Source organism: Dryas octopetala, chromosome 1, assembly GCF_963921425.1.
Source record: "Dryas octopetala chromosome 1, drDryOcto1.1, whole genome shotgun sequence".
Taxonomy (NCBI): Eukaryota; Viridiplantae; Streptophyta; class Magnoliopsida; order Rosales; family Rosaceae; genus Dryas; species Dryas octopetala.
The window spans coordinates 3,855,450-3,878,551 of NC_141366.1; the positions used below are offsets into that span (position 1 = coordinate 3,855,450).

The 23,102-nt window shown below is 35.5% G+C and overlaps 3 protein-coding genes across 5 annotated transcripts; 2 read left to right on the forward strand and 1 right to left on the reverse strand.

Moving 5' to 3' along the window:
- Positions 1–3,436: 3,436 nt before the first annotated feature.
- On the forward strand, positions 3,437–5,097 carry LOC147296619 (transcription factor MYB59-like). Of its 2 annotated transcripts, none has more exons than XM_086237341.1 (3): positions 3,437–3,633; positions 3,740–3,869; positions 4,167–5,097. In XM_086237341.1, exons 1-3 carry the CDS (start codon positions 3,510–3,512, stop codon positions 4,702–4,704), a joined length of 792 nt encoding a protein of 263 aa, XP_086093467.1. In that variant the 5' UTR covers positions 3,437–3,509; the 3' UTR covers positions 4,705–5,097. The 2 variants fall into 2 exon arrangements, with proteins under 2 accessions (XP_086093467.1, XP_086093476.1); XM_086237350.1 differs by having other exon boundaries at positions 3,439–3,662.
- Positions 5,098–7,289: 2,192 nt separating this feature from the next.
- On the forward strand, positions 7,290–10,004 carry LOC147296620 (Protein-tyrosine phosphatase-like, PTPLA). 2 transcript variants are annotated; one of them, XM_086249394.1, is made up of 9 exons: positions 7,290–7,420; positions 7,501–7,586; positions 7,680–7,727; positions 7,824–7,909; positions 8,254–8,307; positions 8,380–8,447; positions 8,593–8,639; positions 8,770–8,867; positions 9,640–10,004. In XM_086249394.1, exons 1-9 carry the CDS (start codon positions 7,362–7,364, stop codon positions 9,742–9,744), a joined length of 651 nt encoding a protein of 216 aa, XP_086105520.1. In that variant the 5' UTR covers positions 7,290–7,361; the 3' UTR covers positions 9,745–10,004. The 2 variants fall into 2 exon arrangements, with proteins under 2 accessions (XP_086105520.1, XP_086105527.1); XM_086249401.1 differs by lacking the exon at positions 8,254–8,307.
- A 1,046-nt stretch (positions 10,005–11,050) lies between these two features.
- Positions 11,051–12,544, reverse strand: LOC147296621 (aquaporin TIP1-2-like). The gene is made up of 3 exons (XM_086233192.1): positions 12,332–12,544; positions 11,679–11,929; positions 11,051–11,575 (listed from the first exon to the last, which is right to left on the reverse strand). Exons 1-3 carry the CDS (start codon positions 12,462–12,464, stop codon positions 11,201–11,203), a joined length of 759 nt encoding a protein of 252 aa, XP_086089318.1. The 5' UTR covers positions 12,465–12,544; the 3' UTR covers positions 11,051–11,200.
- Positions 12,545–23,102: the final 10,558 nt, after the last annotated feature.

Sequence of the window (23,102 nt, forward strand, 5' to 3'; positions counted from 1 at the left end):
AATAGCACATATATATGTATTAAATATATGTATTTTGGGTAATAAAGAGGTAAATTGTCATTAAGATATGACAAATTATTTGCTATAAGTAGCAATCACAACCTAATAAGGGTAAGCTTATGAATGATAGAAAAGTTGCCAAGCTATGGAACCTAGTTTACTCATACATTTCTCTTCCCTCCACACCACTACTGCACACTACAATGTAAAGAACAACAATTTGCACTATAATATCATTTCATCTTGCCGGACCAAACATAAATTAAGAAGTTTTATTAATTTGCAATCCTACTTAAGCTAATCCGTACCATAATACAAAAAGCAAACCACACATTATGCTATCTTAATACATTCTTTAAATTATCATGCCAGTTAATATAATATTAGTGAAGGTACTTGATACATATTCAATGATGTATTGCTTTGCCATGTAAAAGCTTGTCGATCAAATGAGAAGATTATTAGCTTAAATGCGCTGGATGTTTTCAAATAAAATAGTAAGAATATTTATTCCATTTCTATAAATCACAATCTTGATTGTGCATTCCAATCCGAGCTAAAAACTCCAAACTCAGTAATTAAGGATCTATACTTTGTGTTTAATTAAGAATTATCATAAGTAATAATTTAAATTTACATCAATTAAGAATCGAACATAATTAATAATTTGGATTTACAGTCTAAAGTTTTATGTCGTGTGTGTGTCTGAGAGAGAGTGAAACAGTGAGAGTACTAAAGTTAAGTGGGGTGGCCACAAGCGTGTGGTGTACACGTCACACAGGTTCATATTCCTGGCTACTTCTTTGTAGTCCACTCCACTACAAGTCTACGAGGCACATAAAGCAAGGATTTCTCTTCTTCTTTGCAGACGCCATCAATTCACCACCACAAAATATTATTGTTAATACTAATCGAGGCAGATGATGATGCCATATACCACTAAACACATATATATCTCTCTAATTTATGTAGCTGTCAATTCAATAATATTGAATCTATGGCCAAGATTTAGTATTGAGATCTATTCTTGTCTTGTATGTTAATTAAAGAAAAATAGTAGAAGGGAAACCATATATGGCTTAATAGTTTAGTAGTCTTCAAGATGGTTCTAATCTAGCAAATGATCAACAAAGAATGTGCATATAACATAGGTAATCAATACAAACACTTTCAACACAGATATTGATATTAAGTCTATAATTTTATACAAGAAAAAAAAAAAAAGCTAACCTACAACAGGCCCAAGGCGGATGGTGTATTAAAATGAGCGTGGTTAAAAAAGTCCTAGTTTTTTATCACCCAAATAGTCCGTGAACGATTCATAAAGGGAAGTGAAGATAATTGATTTCACTCAACACTCTTTTCATCCATTAATTCAACCTTGTGTTCCTTGATATTTTGCTTAAAATAGAGGCAAGCAACTTAATAAAAATGCCTCTTTGAGGATGAGGCAGGTGCATGCGAATTTATTATTCCTTCTTTATCACACCCTTAGGAAGAAAAATTTCTAAATTTTCCACTGTTTTTATTGCGGGTGATCTAAGTACTATAAAAATGTTAAATGTAATGTGATTGAGAGAGTACTTCTTACAGTCTTGTTCAGATAAATTTGAAATAATCCGTTGCATCAGAGTTACTATGTTAGATTTAATTAGCGGTTTTCATAAGATCATCTTATATGTTAGTCATATGACTACTTATTGTGAGAGTAAGAAATTGTGTCCCTATTATACATAAGTTTTTTTTTTTTTTTTTTTTATATTTGGGCCTGTTTGGTATCCTATTCAAAACTTTTTTTTTGTCAAAAACAAAAAAAACATGTTTGGTAGAAAATGTTCAAAAACAGTTTTTAGAAAAAAATTAAAAAACAAGTTTTTTAAAAAAAAAAAAAATGATAAAACATCTTTTTTCTCCTTTTTGTTTTTTTAAACTTCCTTTTTTTTTTAGCTGCCATCATTTTTTAAAGGGAGACTTAGAGTTTAGTCAATTTTATGAGTCTTTCTTTGACTAAGACCGATAGTAATTTAGAGTTTTTAATCAAGTTCTTTTATTTTTCTTTTTTGACGGCTTTATGTTTGGTTTTAACTCTGAAATTTTAGGCTACAATGCAACTCTACACCCTAGGATGGTAAATACCCTTCAAATTGGGGGAAATACTCTTCAAGTCGGGGGGAAGACTTTATTATGAATTTAAAAGATTTTTTTATAAATTAAAATAATTTTATTATGAATTAAAAAAAAAATTCTTATAAATTACATGACTTTATTATGAATTAAATTTTTTTTTTATAAATTTTAAAACACTCTCGATCTCTATCTAAAAACTATTTTTCTAAAGAACTCAAGTCTAATTATCTTTTTTTTAAATTTTAAAATTATTTTCAAATTTCATACCAAATAAGTTTTCGAATTGTAAAAATTAATTTTGAAAACTCATATTAAAAAAAAAATTTAATTTTTGAAAAAAAAAAAAAATTGATGAATAGGATACCAAATAGGCCCTAAACTTTCACTTTTTTTTTTTTTTTTTTTCAGAAAACTCCCACTTGTCAAAGTGGATAAAGCCAATATTATTCCCCAAGCATGAGCCCAATCTAAAGACTACTGGTGGGGGCAACACCCAAATCAACCCTGGCACTGGTATAGCCCTCTTAAGCGGCAAGGATACATTGAATCTCTCAATCTACCAATTAAACATTTACCAATAGATTTCTGAGAATAATATCTCATTTTAATGAAAATAAAAATGGGTCAGTTAGCCTATAGGGCACCCCCAAAGTACAGTCTCTCCCTATTCCCTGCTTTTCAAGCTTTGTCCTCATCTGCTTTATCTTTCCCTTGGCATCTACACCTTAATGAAGTCAAGAGGCACTAATATCATTTCATCAAATTCCTTCAAATTGAATGAAGCAGAACTTGTAGTGACTTCCATCAACTTATTCCCTGCTATCCAACGGAAGACAAAGCAGCAAAGCTAACGTAGTCTCTTATGGGCAGATTACTTAATATGTGCTACAAATAATTGTGTGGGAACCCAGCAAGCCTCTTCTAGCAACAGAGCCAACATTAATTAATCATCTAAAAATGGACCAATTACTATTAATTTTGATTGAAATATATGATTTGGTAGTTATACTGTTTGTTCTTTGTTGGTCTCTGTCTGATATGATGCAAATATTTATGAAAATTACACCAACAGATCAATATCTCTGACCTCGATTATTTCATTCGTAGTGGCTGACATCAGGTTCATAAAGTGGCTTATCACAAAGAAAGCATGCGCGCAACACGTGGACGGCGAGGATGCAAAATCAGCATATTATAATCACCTACAGGCTACAATCATCATAGTAATGGAAACTGGGTTGTGTATATAAATCAGTACTGGACAGCAAAGTTTCCATGTACAAAAAACAAGAAAGTAGCAGCACAACGAATGAGCTAGAGAGGCAGAGTCAGACAGAGTCACAAGGGAAATTAAAAAGAAAAAAGGAAAAAAGAGCGTGAAAATGGTACAGCAAGAGGAACAGAATATCAGAAAGGGTCCATGGACAGAACAAGAGGACTTCCAACTGGTGTGCTTTGTGGGCTTGTTTGGAGACAGACGATGGGATTTCATAGCCAAAGTTTCAGGTTTGAAGGTGGCGGGAGACAAATAATAGGTATGGTTATTTGGAGATGGTGGGCTTTTGCAAGGAGCTACCATTTAACCCCACTTGGCCTGTGATTTTTGTTGTAGGTTTGAACAGAACAGGTAAGAGTTGCAGGTTGAGATGGGTTAATTACTTGCACCCTGGCCTCAAAAGAGGCAAGATGACCCCCCAAGAAGAGCGCCTTGTCTTGGAGCTTCACTCTAAATGGGGAAATAGGTTTGACAAAACCATATAATTAATTTCATGTTTTCATTCCATCACTTTGTTTATGATCATTATATAGCAATTTTGATCTCAGGCCTAGTTAGACTCCGAATTAGAACTGCAGTCGTAATTCACAGTTTGACAACATAACATGTTCAATTCCATCACTTGGTTATCATCACCCTTTAATGGGTAATTTTGATCTCGCCGCAGTTTGACAACATAACATGTTTGATAATTGACCTTAATCTTTAATTTTTGGTTCTTCGATATTGATTTTACTGAATATGGAATGAAAATTTGATGCAGATGGTCAAGAATTGCTAGAAAATTGCCTGGGAGGACTGATAATGAGATTAAGAATTATTGGAGGACACATATGAGGAAGAAAGCACAAGAGAAGAAGAGGGTTATGTCTCCAACATCATCTTCTTCCAATTGCTCCTCATCATCAAACACCACCACAACTGAAGGAGGAGCAAGCTTTTATGACACTGGTGGGCCTGAAATCATGGCTTCTTCAGGAGGAAACAAGAAAATCAATGGAGGTGGAGATCAAGAGAAGGAAGGCAAAAGGGACCAAAGGGAATACTCACTGGATGATATATGGAAAGATATCACTCAGCTGCCAGAAGTGAACAGCATTGAACCAGTTTATGATGGCTATGGTGAAGAGGGTTGCAAATTTTCAATCCCTTTAATGGCTGCTTCTCCTCCCCCATGGGAGTATTGCTCAGACTCATTGTGGAAAATGGATGAAGAAGAAAGTAAGATGTTTCTGCCTACTTCAAGTGATCAATTTCTGCCCTGTTATGAATATGGAAAAGCATCATCTCTAACTGGCTGATTGGGATTTTATTGATTAAGATTTGTTCATATGTGAAATAGTGTCCTAAGGAAGCTCTAACCTGTATAATAATAACATGGGTATGATCTCTAAGCTTTTTCTGAGATACCGGTCTGCATCAGCCATCATCAGCTAGCTACTTGCAGATCACTATTTTATGCATTACTGTAGTTCCTGTCCTCTGTCTTGTGTGTTTTCAATTTTTAGTGAGGAAGAGAGAACTTTCAACTTTACCTTGAAGTTTATGGCATGTCCATGAGTTACTCCATGGAAGTATTGTACATATGTCTTTGAAGAGTTAATTTTTGAATCAAGCTGGTCATGCACTGTAACATTAGAATTTTTCATTCTGTAGCTTATGTGTATAGGGTAATAATGCTTTTTTACCAGATATCCGGCATGTTCGTTTCCAAAATATCAATCTAGACCATACATTCCAACAAGAATTCGTCATATCAATGGTCTAGATTGACACACCAAATTGTCAAACAAGAGAGATTTTTCCTATTATGCATACCTTTATGCTCAAAAGAAACATGCCGTTGCAGACTCTACAGAAAATTGGTTGTTGAACTTGTTCTGACAGTCCCAAAGCTTTCATCAATTGCACTTCAATTAGCTCCACAACACTTTGGTCATCAAGTGCTTGATTCCAATTTACTAGCTAGATTATTATAGCCAGAGGAACTTTCACTCAAATAATTAAACCCAATAATTATTCAATATTCCTTTATAACTATGCCTAATGGCATAATTTCCCTTCAAAAGAATCATTATAATGGGCATAAGAACCTTCTGGACAGAGAAAATACTCTTCACTCTTCTCCTAGCTTTCCCCAGATACTCTGCCATGTATCTGGTCTACAAGTTTGTATGCAACAAAAATAGCAAATAAGATTTTAATGAACTAATTAAATGGTTAAGAAATTAAACAACATTAAGTGGTTGAAAAAAAGAATGTGTGCGTGTGAACAAGTGGGGATGGAATGGATTAACTGGGCAGTAATGTCCTGTTAAAAGTAAGTTAAAAAGGAGTACACATGCTAGCAGCCTACCACACCCGGCATGGAGAAGAACTCCTTTTGAGGAGTGTGATCCAGGTAACATTTTCTTATTATCTTTTTGTTTAATCGTTTGTGCAATTAGTGGTTAGATGTCCAAATCCATGTTCCATAAGATGTATTTATTTATTCATAGTTGTAGTCCCTTTAAAGCTGCACAAACATGTCCACCCAAACCCAATAACATCATCCTTTCATGCCCCCAAGACCATTCAGTATTTCATTTCCTGATGAAAAATACTCAGAAAGCACTTGGAAAAGCCCAGGAGATCTCTCCAAATGATTTTGCAGATGTAGCCTCGGATTTCTTGATTTTTACTTTTGGGCATATACTTCTACTTTCTCAAATTATAAATGGGAATCCAAGTACACTGTAGTACTGTTCACAATAGAAAAAGAAAAAGAAAAAACAAAATTAAACACAATATTATGTCTCCAATTGTTAAAAAGTTAAGGCCACCAAAAGGTGGCACAACACACACTAACCGCAAGAAGAGACAGAAAATGCTTATAACAATCTATTTCTCTGTAAGAAGTTCGTTAATATGAATTAAAATAGACATGTTCGTTGTCAAATCCATCTTTAGTTTTAACAATTAGTTGACAAAACATGCAGTACAGAGATATTAACATTATCTTTTATAGTGCCTAGACGTGGATTCTATTCTGCTCTTCCAGTAAGTCAATGTCCAAATAGTTGATGAAGATAAAGCAATTGAATATGCTTTCCACTTATGGAACAGCAACTACAATAAATTGATCTGCATCATCCTTTGTAGGGCCTACTGGAAGTACTCATCCTTTTTTTTTTTCTTCTCCTTTAATGAGCAAGCTATGTATTCCCAAACCAAATGGTACACAAGCAGCTGCTGAAAACCAACACCATAGGAAGAAAACAGCACTCACAGTGATCAGCCATTGGTGTCAGCATCCCAAGAGCTAATACTTGTTATAATAGATCAATCCTGCAGAATTTTGGTCCAAATCCTCTGTGAAGCTACATTCAGAAAATATGATATATATCTTGGTTTCAATGAAGCATTTGCTAAAAGTTACATAGAACACAACCCTTATAACTCCAACAGGCAAGTCTATTTTTTGTAACAAAAACCCCTTTGACCCCCCCCAAAAAAAACTCTTTATCCCACCCATAATACCAAGCCAATTAAAACAACGTATTTTGGTGGGGGTCTGAAGAATAAAATTACTTGTGTCATCTCAATCGATTATGTTTATTAAAGAGAAACACAATACATCATCAGTTGAAATGGTCTAAATTAATTTTGATTTTTTTTCTTTTTTCAGGGTTCTTAAATATTTAAATGTGGGTTCATAATTAGGACATCATATATTTTTTTTGTCAGAGGACATGTCATAGTGACAGCCTGACAGGAAATAATAATCTGGCCCATTGCGTAATTTTCTAAGGCCAATGATATCTCTGAGACTCTGACCCAATTGGGCCCAATCCAAAAGGTCCATAACAACAACCACCAACCCGCCAAGTCACAGAAAATTAGTGAAGTTTTTTGACTAAAAAAATAACGAATATTATAGTGAAGTCCAACGGTTGGAATTTGGAGAGTTGAAGCTACCATGCCTAAGCTATCCAAGCTCTATCTCTTGGCCTACAACTCTCTTCAGGCCGTTGCATGGTAAGTAAAGCAATAAACCCTAAAACCCACCTCTCAAAATTTCAAAATCGGGTTTTTTTGAAGTGAAATTTTTATTGCAGGGCAGTTTGTCTCTATGGAAGCTTGAGCAGCGCCATATCCACCAAGGCCATAAATGGAGCTTTTGCTTCTGCTGGAGACCTTATCTGTCAGTAATTCTATTGTTTGTTCGAATTTTGATATAATTATACAAAGAATTGTTCTTTCTTACCAAGTGTTGTGTCTGTATTTTTCGCTGAAGATTTGCTCCAAATGGTTGCGTTCTTGGAAGTTATACACGGAGCCATAGGTAGGTTTTCTGAGGCTGTATATATATATATATATATATATTTCTAATTTTAGAAAGATTATGTTTTACATGCTTATTTATGCTATGAAATTTGAGGTCTGGTGCCGAGTGGAGTGGTGTTTCCTTTGATGCAATGGGCAGGAAGGGCTCACTTTGTGTGGCTTCTGCGTCAAACCCATCAGGTTATCTTCTTTTTCTTTCTTTTGTTTTTTGTTCTTTTAACTTGCTTTTAAGCACTAAAATACCATTGTACAAAAGGGAAGGGGCAAGTGCAGAATCTGGTAGTCTCTTAGGGGTGTTTGCTTGTGCAATGGTGGACTTGAATGCATATATGCCATACTATTTTTGGGGATGTGAAGACTCTAATCTTAATTTTCAAAATCAAGCAAAAAATTGCATAAAAAGGAATCCTAAATTCTAAAGTTTGCAGAAATTCTTAATTCTTGTCACAATCTCAACATTTATGTGGTCTGCTTTTGTGCACATATTAATTGCAGTTCATTGTTTTGAAGTTTTTTTTTTGTAGGTCCAAGAGTTGCCATCTGTCTTTGTAACTTTTGTTGCTTGGAGCCTAAGTGAGGTACATTGGTTTAATATTTATACAACAGTCAAATTTTGATCAAATAGAATATAAGCATGATCCTGCATGTAGGTTATTAGGTATCCACATTATGCTTTGAATTGCTTGGGAAGTTGTCCATCTTGGATCACCTATCTCAGGTTATCTTCTTTCTAATTATGATCATATATTTGAAATTTACATACACGTATTATAAATTTACCTCTCAACAAAACTTTATACAATACAAGAAGAATATGATTTTATTTGCCATTTATAATACTTTTGCTTTTGCTTTTTTACTAGGTACACTGCATTCATTGTCTTGTATCCTCCAGGGATGGCTGGTGAAAGTAAGTTCATAGTTTCCATTTGGTCTTGCCTTCAATTTTTTTGGTTATATGAATGAGTTTGTTATTGGAAAATACAACCCCCCCCCTCCTCTCTTCATTTTTCTGTAAATGATTGGTGATTATCATGCAGCCTGGGTTATGTACCAAGCACTTCCATTTGTAAAGAAGAAGAACATATTCCCAGATTTCATCCCTGGCGTCTCTTTCAGCTATTATAACTTTCTGATGGTATGTTCTGAGTATTCCCACGACATCAAGTTTAGTTTAATATGTTTTAAACCTTTAACTTAAGTATGTAATAGGGTAGGATAATTTGGCAATTTGTCTGCTCTGCAGAGACGTGGTTTAGATTTCTGTTATTATGTTTTGGTTGGGAATTTCAAACAAATTCTAGCAGAAACTATCAATTTTTAAATTTTCTTAATTTCATGTGTTTTTTTGGGAACTCGTCTATGTGTATTTAGTATTTACATATATTAGGCACATATTTCTTGGGTGCTTTCCTGTTAGCTGATAAGTGGATAGATTCAGAAAATATCTTCCATTTTCTTTGCGGGTGTGAACCCAAATGTGAAGGGTTGGGTTTGGGTTGGAATTGCACTATTCGAATCTAACTCCAATGCCATCCCTAACTCCAGGATGGACTTGAGTTACTAGGATATCATTTTATAAAACCAAAGTTCCCCATGAAAGAAAATAAATAAATAAAAGTCACAGTATGGTCTCCCATTTCCTTTCCCCAGCTTAAAGCTCATATTGCCAAGACCTTTCGATATGAGGCTTTTCCAGGAAAATATACCATGGTTTTCTTGATCCTCCAGTAAGGTAGTTCTAGACTGTTTAAATTATATTCCTCCATAAATCTTCTATGTGGTTCCTTCAATAAATGGTTTTAGTCCCACATCAGATACAATGCAACAAGGGAAAACTGTCTCCCTTCTGCTTATATACATATACATATATATATTTGTTTAATGTTCATTGGATTCTTCTTATTCAGGTTTTGCTTTTCTGCTACCCATTCCTCTGCTTGAAACTGTACCTGCATATGTTCAAGCAACGGCGATCAAAACTGCGTAAACACCCCAAGAAGAAGAAAAGGTGAAGGGCCACCTTTTGTAGGCACCAGTTATATGCCAGTTGCTGGTGATTCAGGAGCACATACTACATACAGAGAAGCATGTAATTGGCTTTTAATAAAATTCTTGCAGTGAATCTCTCGCTTGATCCACCACTTAACAGTTCAGACTATTTAATTATTGAAGTCTAAAACTGTCTCTCCATTCTATTTTAGATGCCTGATCACCGTTGTTCAATCCTGTCCAACTTATATCATGATAATATATTGGTTGTGAACTTGAGGCACTTGTGAGTCTGTGACAATGGTTATATTAGAAGTTGAAAACAAATGGTATTTGGCACTAAATATGTTGGTACTGGAGACTCTGGAGTTGTAGCTTGAAATTCTGCTCACTCAAGGTGTGTATTCTTTTTACCGAAACAGCTCGTGTGGATGGAGTCTGGAAATTTTTAAGACAAAAAAAAAGGAATAGATGAAGAAGTAGTTTTTTCATTTGCTTTTTAGATAAAGCTTCCATTACTATTTTGAAAGGAGAAAAGACAGGATGTCTACTAGCAGGTATGCCTTTTCTCAATGTACATCTTTATGTATGGGCCTCCAAAGCCGTGTTTGTGCACAGTTCACCCTATCTTCACTACTTTCATGAATAGAACTTTGTCACCTTTGTGTCTCTTCATGGTAGATAATATCATTGCTTCTTTATCACAGGCAATAATCCATTTCAGTATTATTCAACAACATATCTCCATTGTCCTTTTCCACTCAATAGCTCGAGGACTTTTCTTTCCCCCTTCTCTCTGTAGCAAATCACTTGTCTCTTTCAAGCTCTGTTGTCCTCTTATTGTCTAGAGTCTAGACGTTCCTCGCTTTTAATTATTGTCATTGTAGCAGGTAGGTAGAGGACAACTTACAAGTGGCTTTGTGTCTAAGCTGCCTGTTGAGTCCTTTGAGTCTGGCTTGCAGAGTCTGGCTTGCAGGTTAGGGTGGGCTAAAGAGTGATCCATGTGCTGGACTGTCTTAGCCAAATTATAGAAACAGAAAATTGCATACCCTCTTATTTTTACATCTGCAATTCGATTTTTTTATGGAGATAAACATAACCACTAGAACATGCTGCTACAATGGCATATTCATTAGTGGACCACAGGCCACTCTGTACCCTCTTTGTTGTTGTTTTTGGATGACTTAGCCACCCCATTATCTGTTAATTAACTTTGTAAGTAGGTGGTTAGTTATCCTTATTTTAATGAAGAACATGCCTCTTTACACCTAAAATGTTTTAAAATGACCACAAATGGAACAGAAACAAAAAGAGAACGATTTAAGAAAACAATACAAAGTCCACAGGAATCAACAACAATTAACAACAGCCAAATACAAACTTCACCAACCACCCACAGCATTGAGACAAGAAATATCAAAAACCCATTTCAACACTTGAACTAACTGAGAGGGAAGAAAACTTGAAAACTTAAAATTCTTAGTAATCTGTGGTGGGTAGCTGCTCATGTGTGTCTGGGGCGATGAAGATGAACTGGTAGATGACGGCAGCAATGGCGGCGCCAATGAATGGGCCGAGCCAGTAGACCCAGTGGTTGGCCCAAGACCAGCTGACCACAGCGGGTCCGAAGGAGACTGCTGGGTTCATGGATGCACCATCAAAGGCGCCACCAACCAAGATGTTGGCACCCACAATGAAACCAATGGCAATAGGTGCAATGATGCCGATGCTTCCCCTCTTGGGGTCCACTGCTGTTGCATACACTGTGTACACCAGACCAAAGGTCATCACAATCTCGAGCACCAGTGCGTTCCACACACCCACACCAGATGATAGGGAGAAAGCAGATGTTTCCTGCATCAGATCAATTAACAGCATTCCATTATTGTCAAGAAAAATTGGGTTTATTGTTGCCGAGACAAAGTGCATGTTTAGTAACAATGGCTCAGTGGCTTACCAATCCACCGGTGGCAAACTTGAGAAGCAAGCAAGCAACCACGGATCCGAGCAACTGGGCAATCCAGTACAAAACACTCCTGATGAGAGTGATGTGGCCGCCAATGAAGGCACCGAATGTGACAGCAGGGTTAACATGCCCGCCGGAGATGTTTGCACCAATGGCAACCGCCACGAAAAGTGCGAAGGCGTGTGCCAAGGCTGCGGCTACAAGGCCGGCCGGGGTTGTTGAAGCATTGTCAGTCAGCTTGTCTGCCGATACACCAAATATAACATTAAGCATAAGTAGTAACAGATAGTAAAGAAACATTATGTTTTCAATAATATGATATATTATATTCTCAAACAAACCGAATATGTTATACAATCACTGAATCTCAAAAGTTTAAAGTGTTACAAAAATAATCAATAATGTATATCGAGCTAGTCAATACTCTCCCTTATGCTTAGGAATAGAGATTTCAAACTTAGAACATTTTAGAATTAAAACTTTGATATCATGTTAGATAACAAGTGAACCTAAAAAGTTTAAATTCTTTGAAAATGAATCATAACAGAATATTTGTTGTAGATTGACAATCAAACAATACACCTTAACCCGAAATTGGAACATAAATTAAAAAAATTGGGAAAGTGACAAGGTGAGGGACATACTGAAGGCCATGCCAGAGCCTTCACCAGCAAAGACAAAGATGAGCATTGAGATAAACTCAGCAAGAGCTGCTCTGAGAGCATCGAGCTGCCCAAACTCAGCTGGGCTTCCCACTGCAATTCTAGAAATCGGCATTCTTGCAAAGTACGTTGGATTTTTGAAGCCTCAGAAAATAAATCCAAATCCAAATCCAAATCCACAAGAAAAGAAAGAGAGCTGTGTGTTGCTTTGAGTACTTTGCTTAGTGTCTTGGTGACAGTTATATATAGGGGTCCCTAAAGACAACGTTAACGGCTGCGTAACCGGGAGAGCCGGTTACCACCCGGTCACAGCTGAATTTCAACGACAGTGTACAATTGGCGGCCACCTGTCTTTGTCTGGGTGAGCTAGTAGGCGGGCCTCCCATTTGTTCTCATCGTGCCACGTGGACGGCTGATGTGACGACTTGGGGTTGACCGATCAGGGTGGAGGAGAAATTTGATCGCATTCACCGGCCAATGCTTTGCCCTCGCGCGCATCTGGGCCTCCAATGATTGTTGTAGTTTTTGCTTCATGCACCGACCTATTATATTTTATTTTTATAATTTGGTGGCTTTGGTGATTAGTTGTGCTGGCTTCACTTCATTGTCATTTTATCATGCACTAGTCTAATCAACATAATTATACTCGACACCCAAAAAAAAAAAAAAAACAGAGAGGAAGAAATCGACATAATTATAGTGATTAAATTCAGTTTTTGGTGCAATATACACTAGTTTACTAAGCTTATTAATTTGCTGCAATATTTTTCGATATCACGTGGAATTAATTTTTAAAATGGTGATCGAAGAAAACAAATTAATGGTGACATTACTTCTTAATAAAATGAGAAATTAATCTTTCAATTGTAATAAACAAAGGCTTTAGAACGAAGCAGCTTATTGTAATTTTTAAAAGCTAAAGTATTATTTTAAAACTAAATTCAAATTAGGGTGGGGCAGGGGAATTAGCAATAGATGGTATATTCTTTTTAGAAAATTGTTGAAAACTCCCTTGTCGAAGTTTCATTGTCAAACGTATACATGCAATTTTTTTTCATTGGAGTTTTAAGTGTGTGGATTGATCGGCAAACTTCTTTTTTTTTTTAATTTTTTTTTTTATCAGTGATATTGTAATTGTCACTCAGTAATAATATTGTAACTAGGTTAAAAACAATGAGTAAAGTTGGAGAGCTAGGCCATTTGGTCTATGGAGGGCTCTGATTGTTCTTATCTGAAAATGACCCTATTCTGGTTGCTAGCATTATTAATGTAATTACAGAAAAACGTTGCCTACATGTGATATGACCTATCAAATACATGCAATATGACTTATCATTTTAGATTTATTTGAAATCATAGCGATGAACCGTCATTGTCATCTAATAATGAGTAGCAAATAAGCAAAATGCATCATATTCTCATGTCGACATAGCAGTCGACCATACCATGCCATATGACTAATTATGTTTATTTTGGCCGTCAATTCATCAAATATTTTGGGTTTTCATCCTTGCAAATTGCAATAATACTAAAGCTTCTAAAGTTTTTCCCAAATTTTAGTCATGGATGAAATGATGTGCTGGTGACTTATTCATTATATATATATATATATATATTACTTGTTATAAATAAATAAAATTTAAAGTGAATGAATCTAGATATAAACAAACGAAATGCCGTCCACATATCAGTTTGTATCTCTATAGTTACTCTATTTAATAGCTTTCCAAGTTGCTGCCATTTCAAACTCGAATTAGAATTTCATTGGACTTGATTATGTGTGTTAATCACTAGAAATATAAAGTTTGTGTGACCACATATATAGTTCATAACTTCCATAAAATGTTTTACCAACTACCTAGTAATTTTAATGGTAGTCATAACAAAGTACCAAGTAATTTTTGATTGGAAATTGTAATACAATTTCTTCCCAGTTTCAAAGTTTTTCTGGTAGAGTTTGTGGCCATCATCATCTTCTTCTGTGGACAATAAATTAAATATGATGAATATGATTTCATCATACTCTTCACATGTCATTCTTTTCGCTCTGCTGTCATATGCCATGATTTCGCAACTACTCTGGACCGTAGTATGACATCCTTCCCTCTCACTCTCTCTCATTATTTTGTGGAGGAGGAAAGTATATTAATTAATTAAGTGGGTAATGTAGGAGATGGTGGACTTAATATTTGTCTCTACTTCGATCAATATATAAGTGTATAATCATTAGATTATCAAGCCGACCACATATATATATATGCCATACGTTTGAGCATTTTAATTCTAAAGGCACTCAACTAAATCTAAAATTCTTAATTTTTAAATTAACTTAAAATGACCTCATTTTGGATGTAAGCACACAAAAAAAAAAAAAAAAACACTAAAAAATTAGCAAATGATTGTATTTCTATATAATGGTTTCACTTCAGGCATCCGGATGATTTTTTTTCTACTTATTTTTGTTTGACTTTTGATATTAGTAAAAAATGAAATAATTTGTAACACTTTATATTATATGGTTAAGATTAAAACATGGAAAAATAAGAAAAATATAAAATCCAAATCCTTTATTTTATACACAAGTATATGATATGATGATGGGGACCAAGAGCCAACCGCATATCAAACGTTTGAGCATTTTCAATTCTAAAGGCTCGTAAATAGTGTGAGGATTACACAAATCCTCTGATTTAACAATGTTGATTTTCATTTGTATTGTTCTTGTGTGCGAATTTCATGGATCAAGAGCCATGTTTGATTATTATTAAACAATGTCTGACATGTATAAGGTCTATGTCTATCCATCACTCTCCCTATCCATATTCTATATCTTATCTGTTCACTAATTTAATTAAAAGGACGGCTCAATAGGGCCTTTGACGATTACTACTCACAATTAAAATGATCCCTGTATTTAGTTTATATATAGTTTTTTGGATCAGATCTAAGCTGAACTCAGAGAGCCAGCCTGGGTAGAGTTGTAAACTATAGCCAATTTGGTTTGAGACGGCTAGTAAATGCTAGATTATGGACATGAATGTTTCGGATTATGGATAAACAATAACTAGTAGCACATGCTATGGTCCATGGATATGCATGCTTAGTGAGTTGGACTGTTGGAGAGAGAGAGAGAGAGAGAGAGAGAGAGAGAGAGAGAGAGAGAGCACAAAATATGTAGGTGCTAGAAGGATTTTCTTAGCATCTAAACAGCTCATTGTTATATGGTGTCTCAATAGTTTCAAATGGGAATAATGCCAATCTGTAGGTATGAGGCATATTGTTCAAACTAGCTATAATTGATGGAATCGAACTCTGAACCCCAAGGGTTTAATAATATTGCTCTTTCAGATATTGAAATATATATCAAGTTCAATCTCCCCTCTTTTAAGAATGAAAAAAAAAAAATGTAATCAAATAGGGACAAAGATGTAAAATCATCGAAACTATGTAGACCAAATGATCTGAGTTGTACATTAGAACTTGGAAAATTACCAACGCCACAGAACCAACCTGACTAGAAGAAGTGTGTATTCAATGAATCAACCAAAATGGTCAATGGTATCACGTTTTGTAGAGGGTGCGTTGTTGTCCGGTTGGACGAGCGTGGACGGTTTCAGTCGGGCAACAGGGCAACCGAGATGGGGCATATTCCCTGTGCAACTTTCCTGAGTTCCATTGTGTTTGCTAGCGACGGTAATTACAGAAGTAGACGCGGTGACCATCTTTTCAGGTGACAATGACGTAACCCTCTCTTCCCCATTCTCATCAGTACGTTTTTTTTTTTTATCCCATATGTGCAAATTGTCAAAGAACAGGTTCATATTCTAACCCCTTGATGCGTTTATGGGTCTTTATCTGATTAATAGTTGCATTGGAAACTTCATGGTCGAAATCTGTTTGCCTGAGGAAAGTAGCAGAAACTATAAAATTAAGCCTCATTTAAAAGATTGTTACTTGCCCAAATTCATAGAGATATCATTTAGTATTACTTTGAGTCTTGGAAAATCATGGTGACATTCAGTTCAATAGGGCATTGGCCATCTAAATTGCCAAACAAGTATCCTTGTTAATGTTGCATTACTGAAGAAAGTGTAAGAAAAACAAAGCAATAGTGCTTATAAATGTGTAAAACAAATGCTTCCTGCTGGAAATTATGCTTACCCCTGACTTATTTATATATTTATCAATTTCAGCATTGCTTTTGCGTAGCATTCATGTAAATCCTGCAAGTATCCTATATATGTATGTATCACTATGACTACCTTAGTTACAGTAAAGGGAACTTATATCTGTGAAGTATCCCCTGCCCTTGTGTTTGCATTAAATTTTATATTTGAAAGTGCTAACCAGAATGCCCAATTGTCTTCTCTGACCAATGGTGTTTTTTAAGTTACCAGTTGCTTAGATTGAAGTGGATTGACTGCTATTGGCATTTTTAGGCTGTCATAGAGTTGTGTGATTGAAGATTTATAGTTTTATGTACTGTTGGGACCCTTTAAAATTTCTAAAACAACCAACAAAAGCTTCATGCTTCAGAATCTTATAAAACCCATCAGTTTTTTCCCCTGCACACAGCCATATTTTTTTTATTTCAGGAACATGTTGCTCTACATACCTTTTATTTATTTTTGGTCTGTACATACCTTTTCCGTCTAGACATACTAGAGAATTAGTTATGCATTTATACCTTGTCCTGGTTGGGTTATCATTATTTGTTCAATGAATGTGGTAGAACTATATTGTATCTACTTTAGGTAGTCTTGTAATGAACTTTAATCTCTAAATATATACCTCCTTTTGCCCTGCTGGGGTTTCAGATTCTCCTATCCCTGGAGATTTTATTAAATAGCCATGTTGGCCTAGATCTTTGTCTTTTGAAGATTTCATAGGCTTATAGTTGAACATTGAGTAGTGCTTGCAATTCAATACCTAATGCCGACAAAATGTACCATTGTACCCAATTAGCATCACTCACCAAAGTCGTTGCAAGTTCTGATGTGTGTAAATTTACTAGCTATTCTGGCTAAAAACAGGATGTTTGTATTTCTTTGTTGTATTTTACAGTATTGGATTTCTTTGCATGAAAAGAAGTGTGTTGTATAAGCAAGTTATTCAGGGTGTTGGACAGATACTAATTAAAGGTTGTTATTTGGGATGCAGAGTGGATTGTTCATATAACCTTGTTTCGTCCCTCTTCTCTTAGTCTTAGGACAGTTTTAATTTATGTAGATTGATCAGTTTGGGTATTCCAAACTGAGACAATATTTTGATAGATTACACAGAATTATCTATGCTCAAATGACTTCATTTTGCATCCTTTTCTAAGTGAATAGAAATAGAATTCAGATTTGAAGATCAATACTTAGAGGGTCTATATGCTCATCTTTCTTTTCTTCTTCTTTAACTACCTTTTTTTAACAACATTGTTATTATTATCAACTAGTTCTTCTTTTTAATGTTTGTGTAATCATTTTTTCTCTTAAACTTTTTTGTCTGACAACAATTATACTACTCAAACAGCCCTAACAAACTCAAATTAAAGGTTTTAAAACCCTCAAGCTGAGGGTCTACATCAACCCTTTTTTCTGCTATAATATTGAACTTTTCATTTACTCTGCGTCATCAACTATATATTTTGTTTGTAACTTACAATATTGAATAAACTAACCCTTATGAAAGAACATAAGTCTCATCAATTCCAGTTTTGTACAAAAATATTTGAATATTTCCATACAACAGGAAGGATGATGTGTGTTTTCCTTCTGTATTACACCCCCCCCCCCCCCCCCCCCCCCTCTATGAAAGGAATTAAACCTCACTTCATATTAATAATTATAACTTCTAATCTCTAAAGATGGTCTAAAATCTAGTATCTATAACGCTTTCTGAATACAAACCTAAATTACTTCTGAGTTACAGGAGATTGATGAGATGCTATTTATCATAAACGTGCTTACTCATGTTATTAGCTGTGTTGACTATATAGCATGCTAAAACTATATATCCCGATATTTTTCACTATTTGGACGCAATTAAACTCAAATTCATATTCACAAAATAATGGAATATAACTAGAGGCTCAAGTATTAGTTTCTAACCAAGTAAGAAATCCTATTCTATTGTTAAGCCAACAACCCTTGTTAAATTTGATAAGTCTTCCAAAGCATATGTTACATAGTCTTAGGATGTTAGGTGGATCTTTGGTTAGCCAATGCACTTATTCTGTAGCTGTTGAATGCATTTCCATCTCTGAACTCTGAATTTCAGGTAACTGAAAGTAGGATAAGCCTTGTGCATGTGCATCTTTTTTCGCAACGCTTCTTATACTGAAAATTGATGAAATGCTAATCTATATAACACCATTCTTGATCATGCGTGCCTTCACTCATGGCTTTAATTGTGCAAGGCATATTTGGCATACTTTTTCTTGACTGGTGAGACTTAGACCAATATGGTATTCTCTCTCTATCCGTAGAATCCGGTTAACGCTTCAGATAAATTTACGTTATTAAAGCCAATCAATGCCAACTGGATGGCCAAAACACATTCAGTTTCTGAAAGTGGGATAAGCAAGCCTTGTGCATGTGCATCTTTTTACGCAACACTTACACAATTTGTCGTGTAGAGAAAAGGTTCTCAACAACTTGAGCGTTTTTCTGCATGATAGACATCTGTTAGAACCATTGGGGGTAGAGAAAAGGTTCTCAACAGCTCGAGCTTTTTTCTCCATGATAGACATCTGTTAGAATCGTCGGGGGCAGGTGTAATCACCTAGGCGTGCTCGGTTGCATGCAGCTTTGTCTAAACTCTCTTTATCAACCTCTATATAAAGCGAAGTTTTCCCAGGGTCTCTTCACAATTCAGTACTCAAATTTTTATCTTCACTGTTAGTGCTATCAAATCTTCTTTTTAATTCTTCCTAAAAGATCCTTGAAGCAGTTGAAGTTTACACTGGTGATGAATATAAGATATATTCGTTGCCATGGAAAAATTTCCTAGTCAATCTGCATGCCACAGTGATTCTGTGGCCAACTTTGTAAGTACTAGGCACCAATACTGCATCGTATGGATTTCATCTGATGAGGTTAATTCATATTCAAATATCATGCTTGTTACTAATGAGAAACTCAGGTTGTTTTGTTAATCTTCTGCATTGTTATTATGATATATACAGATTTGTTTGTTCGATCAGCAGGTAGTGTGTTTGGATTTTGCATAAATGACTCCAGTTATCATGCCTTTAATTAAGATCTTCCAGATTGTCTTATGTGTTGTTGGATCACCTTATATGGACAAATTATTATTTATAGATTCTTTTTTGAGAAATTTGGAAAACTAACCAATTTTGATTGCCATTAAAGACTTTTAACCTCTTTTTTTAATTTTTAGAAACATGACCCTCGAGTAGTGCTCGAGCTCCAATCGAGAAGTGCTCAAACCCCCTTACTCGTCGAGCACTTCTTGAGGGGGGTTCGAGCACAACTCGAGGGTCAAATTTTTAAAAATTAAAAAAAGAGGTTAAAAGTCTTTATTTGACTTCAATTTAGGTTAGTTTTCCAAATTTCTCTTCTTTTTCAGTCAGTACTACTCGAGGTTAGCTTAATTGATGTGGTTAGCAATTGAAAGTCTTAATCTTCTTGTGTTTGGTTCCTAAAGGATAGCTTAAAGATCTAATTATATATATTTATGTGCATACATACACAGGCAGGCACACACACACATATATATATATATATGTATATATATACACACGAATGTAGTACACACAATATTCATATAGGTTTTATGAAAAATATCATATCAAGCATATCTAGAAAGTGCCCATTCCCATCTCCATGAAATTTTTTTCCTTCTGTAGATGGTATTTAATGCTGATAGTGTAATAAAGATGCAAGAGTTATTTTCTTTCAATTTTTTTCCTTCACTAAATATTGGAAAAGTAGCAAAACTTTCATTTTCTTTCAATATTGTCTGATGTTAAAGATGGTAGCTAGTCTCTTCATTATGCTGCAGGGTACATAATTTGTTTTTGTAAAAACTCATGCCTTCTTATTAGCTATTAATTTTCTCTCTTAAATGTTTTCAAGGTTATCTTTTTCCATGTTGACTAATTAAAATACCACGGGCAACCATGTTAATGAAGAAATCTATTTGATGCAGGATGGACTTAGAGGTGGCTTCGATTCGTGCTTTGTGGTTGAACAAATGACAAACAAGCAAGACATGGCATCAAACCATGAAGTGTTTCGAATCAAGGCCAAGATGAAAGCACAAATTTCACTGAGTTCATCAAGGGTTGATGCCCCTCTTTTACTCACATTCCAAACATTATCACTATCGTTTACTCACATTCCTAACATTACCTAACTAAAAAATATATATTTTATAAAAATATTTAATTTTAAATTTAAAACTAAAACGCTCTAACCAAAACAACCTTAGAGGTCTAGGTGGGTGGTGTGCTATTTTTGGGGAGACTTAATTTGCAATGAACCAGCAGTGAACTTCCCTTCAGCTCATTCTACTTCTTCAGCCTCTTAGTACTATTAGTATCCGGGGGTCAGTGCCTAGCACCAGTATACTCCTCAACATGCGCATAATTTGCTTGCCACGTTGTCCGCAGCCGCCAATTTGCACCTGCTCCAGTGGCTCTGCTTCAACTCAGAAGGAGGATAGAAGGCTTATGGCAGCCGCGTTGTCTGGTGCTGGTTCTGATATGCAGAACCCCAACAAGGACCTCTACGCGTTCTGCACTCCGGATAATAAGGTGGGTTTGTCTCAAATTTCAATTTGCACGGTTCTGTTTTTCTTAATTTACACTATAATTCTGTGTATATATGTTTCTTGATTATTATTTTTTTGCCCTCTGTTGGACAGAAACTAAGAGTGTTGCTGAAGGAGTTGAAGAACAGTGATGTTGGATCTTTAGGCATTCTGTACCAACACAAATGCAAGAACCTTGTGAGTTTCTCTCTCTTTCTTAAACAAAATTTGTTCCAAATTAAAGTAAAGTTTGTTTGAGTTGCATGCATGGTGACAATATTGCCCTTGACCTTTTCTAATTATGATGACGATATTTTTGGGAATTAGTTAATCAAGACAAAATGGGAAGGTGCGTTGGTAACATTGACTAGACAACTAGGACTAAGCACGTGCGTAGCACGAGTACTTGGCAGCCTTTGAGAGTTTTTGAAATGCTAGCTTCCGAGTTTCCAATTGGTTGGCAGGACTTGCGTTACATAAAGACAACATGAAAAACTGAAAAAAGCATCTTCCACGCACACACAGTAGATGAGTAAAAACTGGTGGTTAGCTTGTCTTATGTATTATGTATATAACATTCAGTTACATGGGCCAAACATTAAATATAATTTTGAACTTTAATTCGATCTTTCCTATTTAATATTCTTTCATGTTTTCTTGAACTTATAAAGCTTTTTTTTTTTTTTTTTTTTTTTTTTTTTTTTCCAGGCAAGGGAACAGTAAGTCTCCATAAAAAGCGGCTTAAGGCCAAAAACTTGAGAAATTCTTTTGTATAACCGATATATCATCATGTGTTATATTGGATATACCTAATAATTTTTTCGGTAACTGATGTAGCCAAGCCCTCCTCAAACACCACCACTAACCCCAAAAACCAAAACCCCAACAACAAGAAGCCAAACAATAGCAGTCGAACAGGCTAGCACCAACAACAACTTCGCCAAACAATAGCAGCCGACCAGGCTAACACCAACACCAACTGCCCCAACCCGTACACCAACAGCAAAACCCGTACACAACCAACCCTATACAACCCCCTATACTCATACTACGTAGCTAGGGACGAAGAAGATGAATCGTGGCTAGCTCTACTAAACAAACAACTCCAACCCAACAAGGATCAACTAGATAAAATGTTTTGCCACCAGTGTCTATGGATCGTGCATTCTCTTCACAAAGACAACGAGAGGAAGCTACTACTGCAACATCCAACAATGTCCCTAGAGTAGAAGCAATATGAGCTCCATAACAATCAGCTATGGACCTATGGTCATGGATATCGAGGCCCATCATCTTCAGCATCATCATCGTGGGGTGGAGTGAGGATGGTGCTGGTGCTGGTGGCTTCCCAAGCGTTGCAGACTGTAATTTTGACTTTTAATTACTGACGTACACATGATGATGCATGACATTCATCATTAATTAATTGTTTCTCATGTTTCATGAGAAGATACATATAAGAAATGAGAGTAACTGTAAGTGTAGGAAAAACAATTTCTTTCTGTAATGCAGACTTCATTTGTGATGTAAATTGTATACCCAGTGGAATAAAAGAGATAATACTATATATTATCTTACACACTCAAATTGTTGTATGCAACACATCTCTCACCTTTTTTTTTTTTTTTGGTCGAATCATCTCTCACCTTTAAATTCTCAAATAGTAGTCATATGTGACTAGTTTTATGAGAAATATGTCACATACAACAGTTGTATGAAAACATATATATATATTAGTACTGACAAATGTTCCAAATATTTGAAGGGGGAACAGTACGAGGAAGAACGAGCAAAGGCCACCCAAAAGAACCAAACAACTTGCAAGGAGCTCAAAGGCCCAAAGAACAAACTACCAGAGTCCACTTAAAACTTTGGAAATCCCCGTCAGTGTAAAGCTTTGATGGGCCCTTTAAAGAATGGAAAAGGATTAGTCTTGCTGCATGATCTTATGGGCCTGAACCGTCTTTCTTAATGGACCGTAAAAACTGAT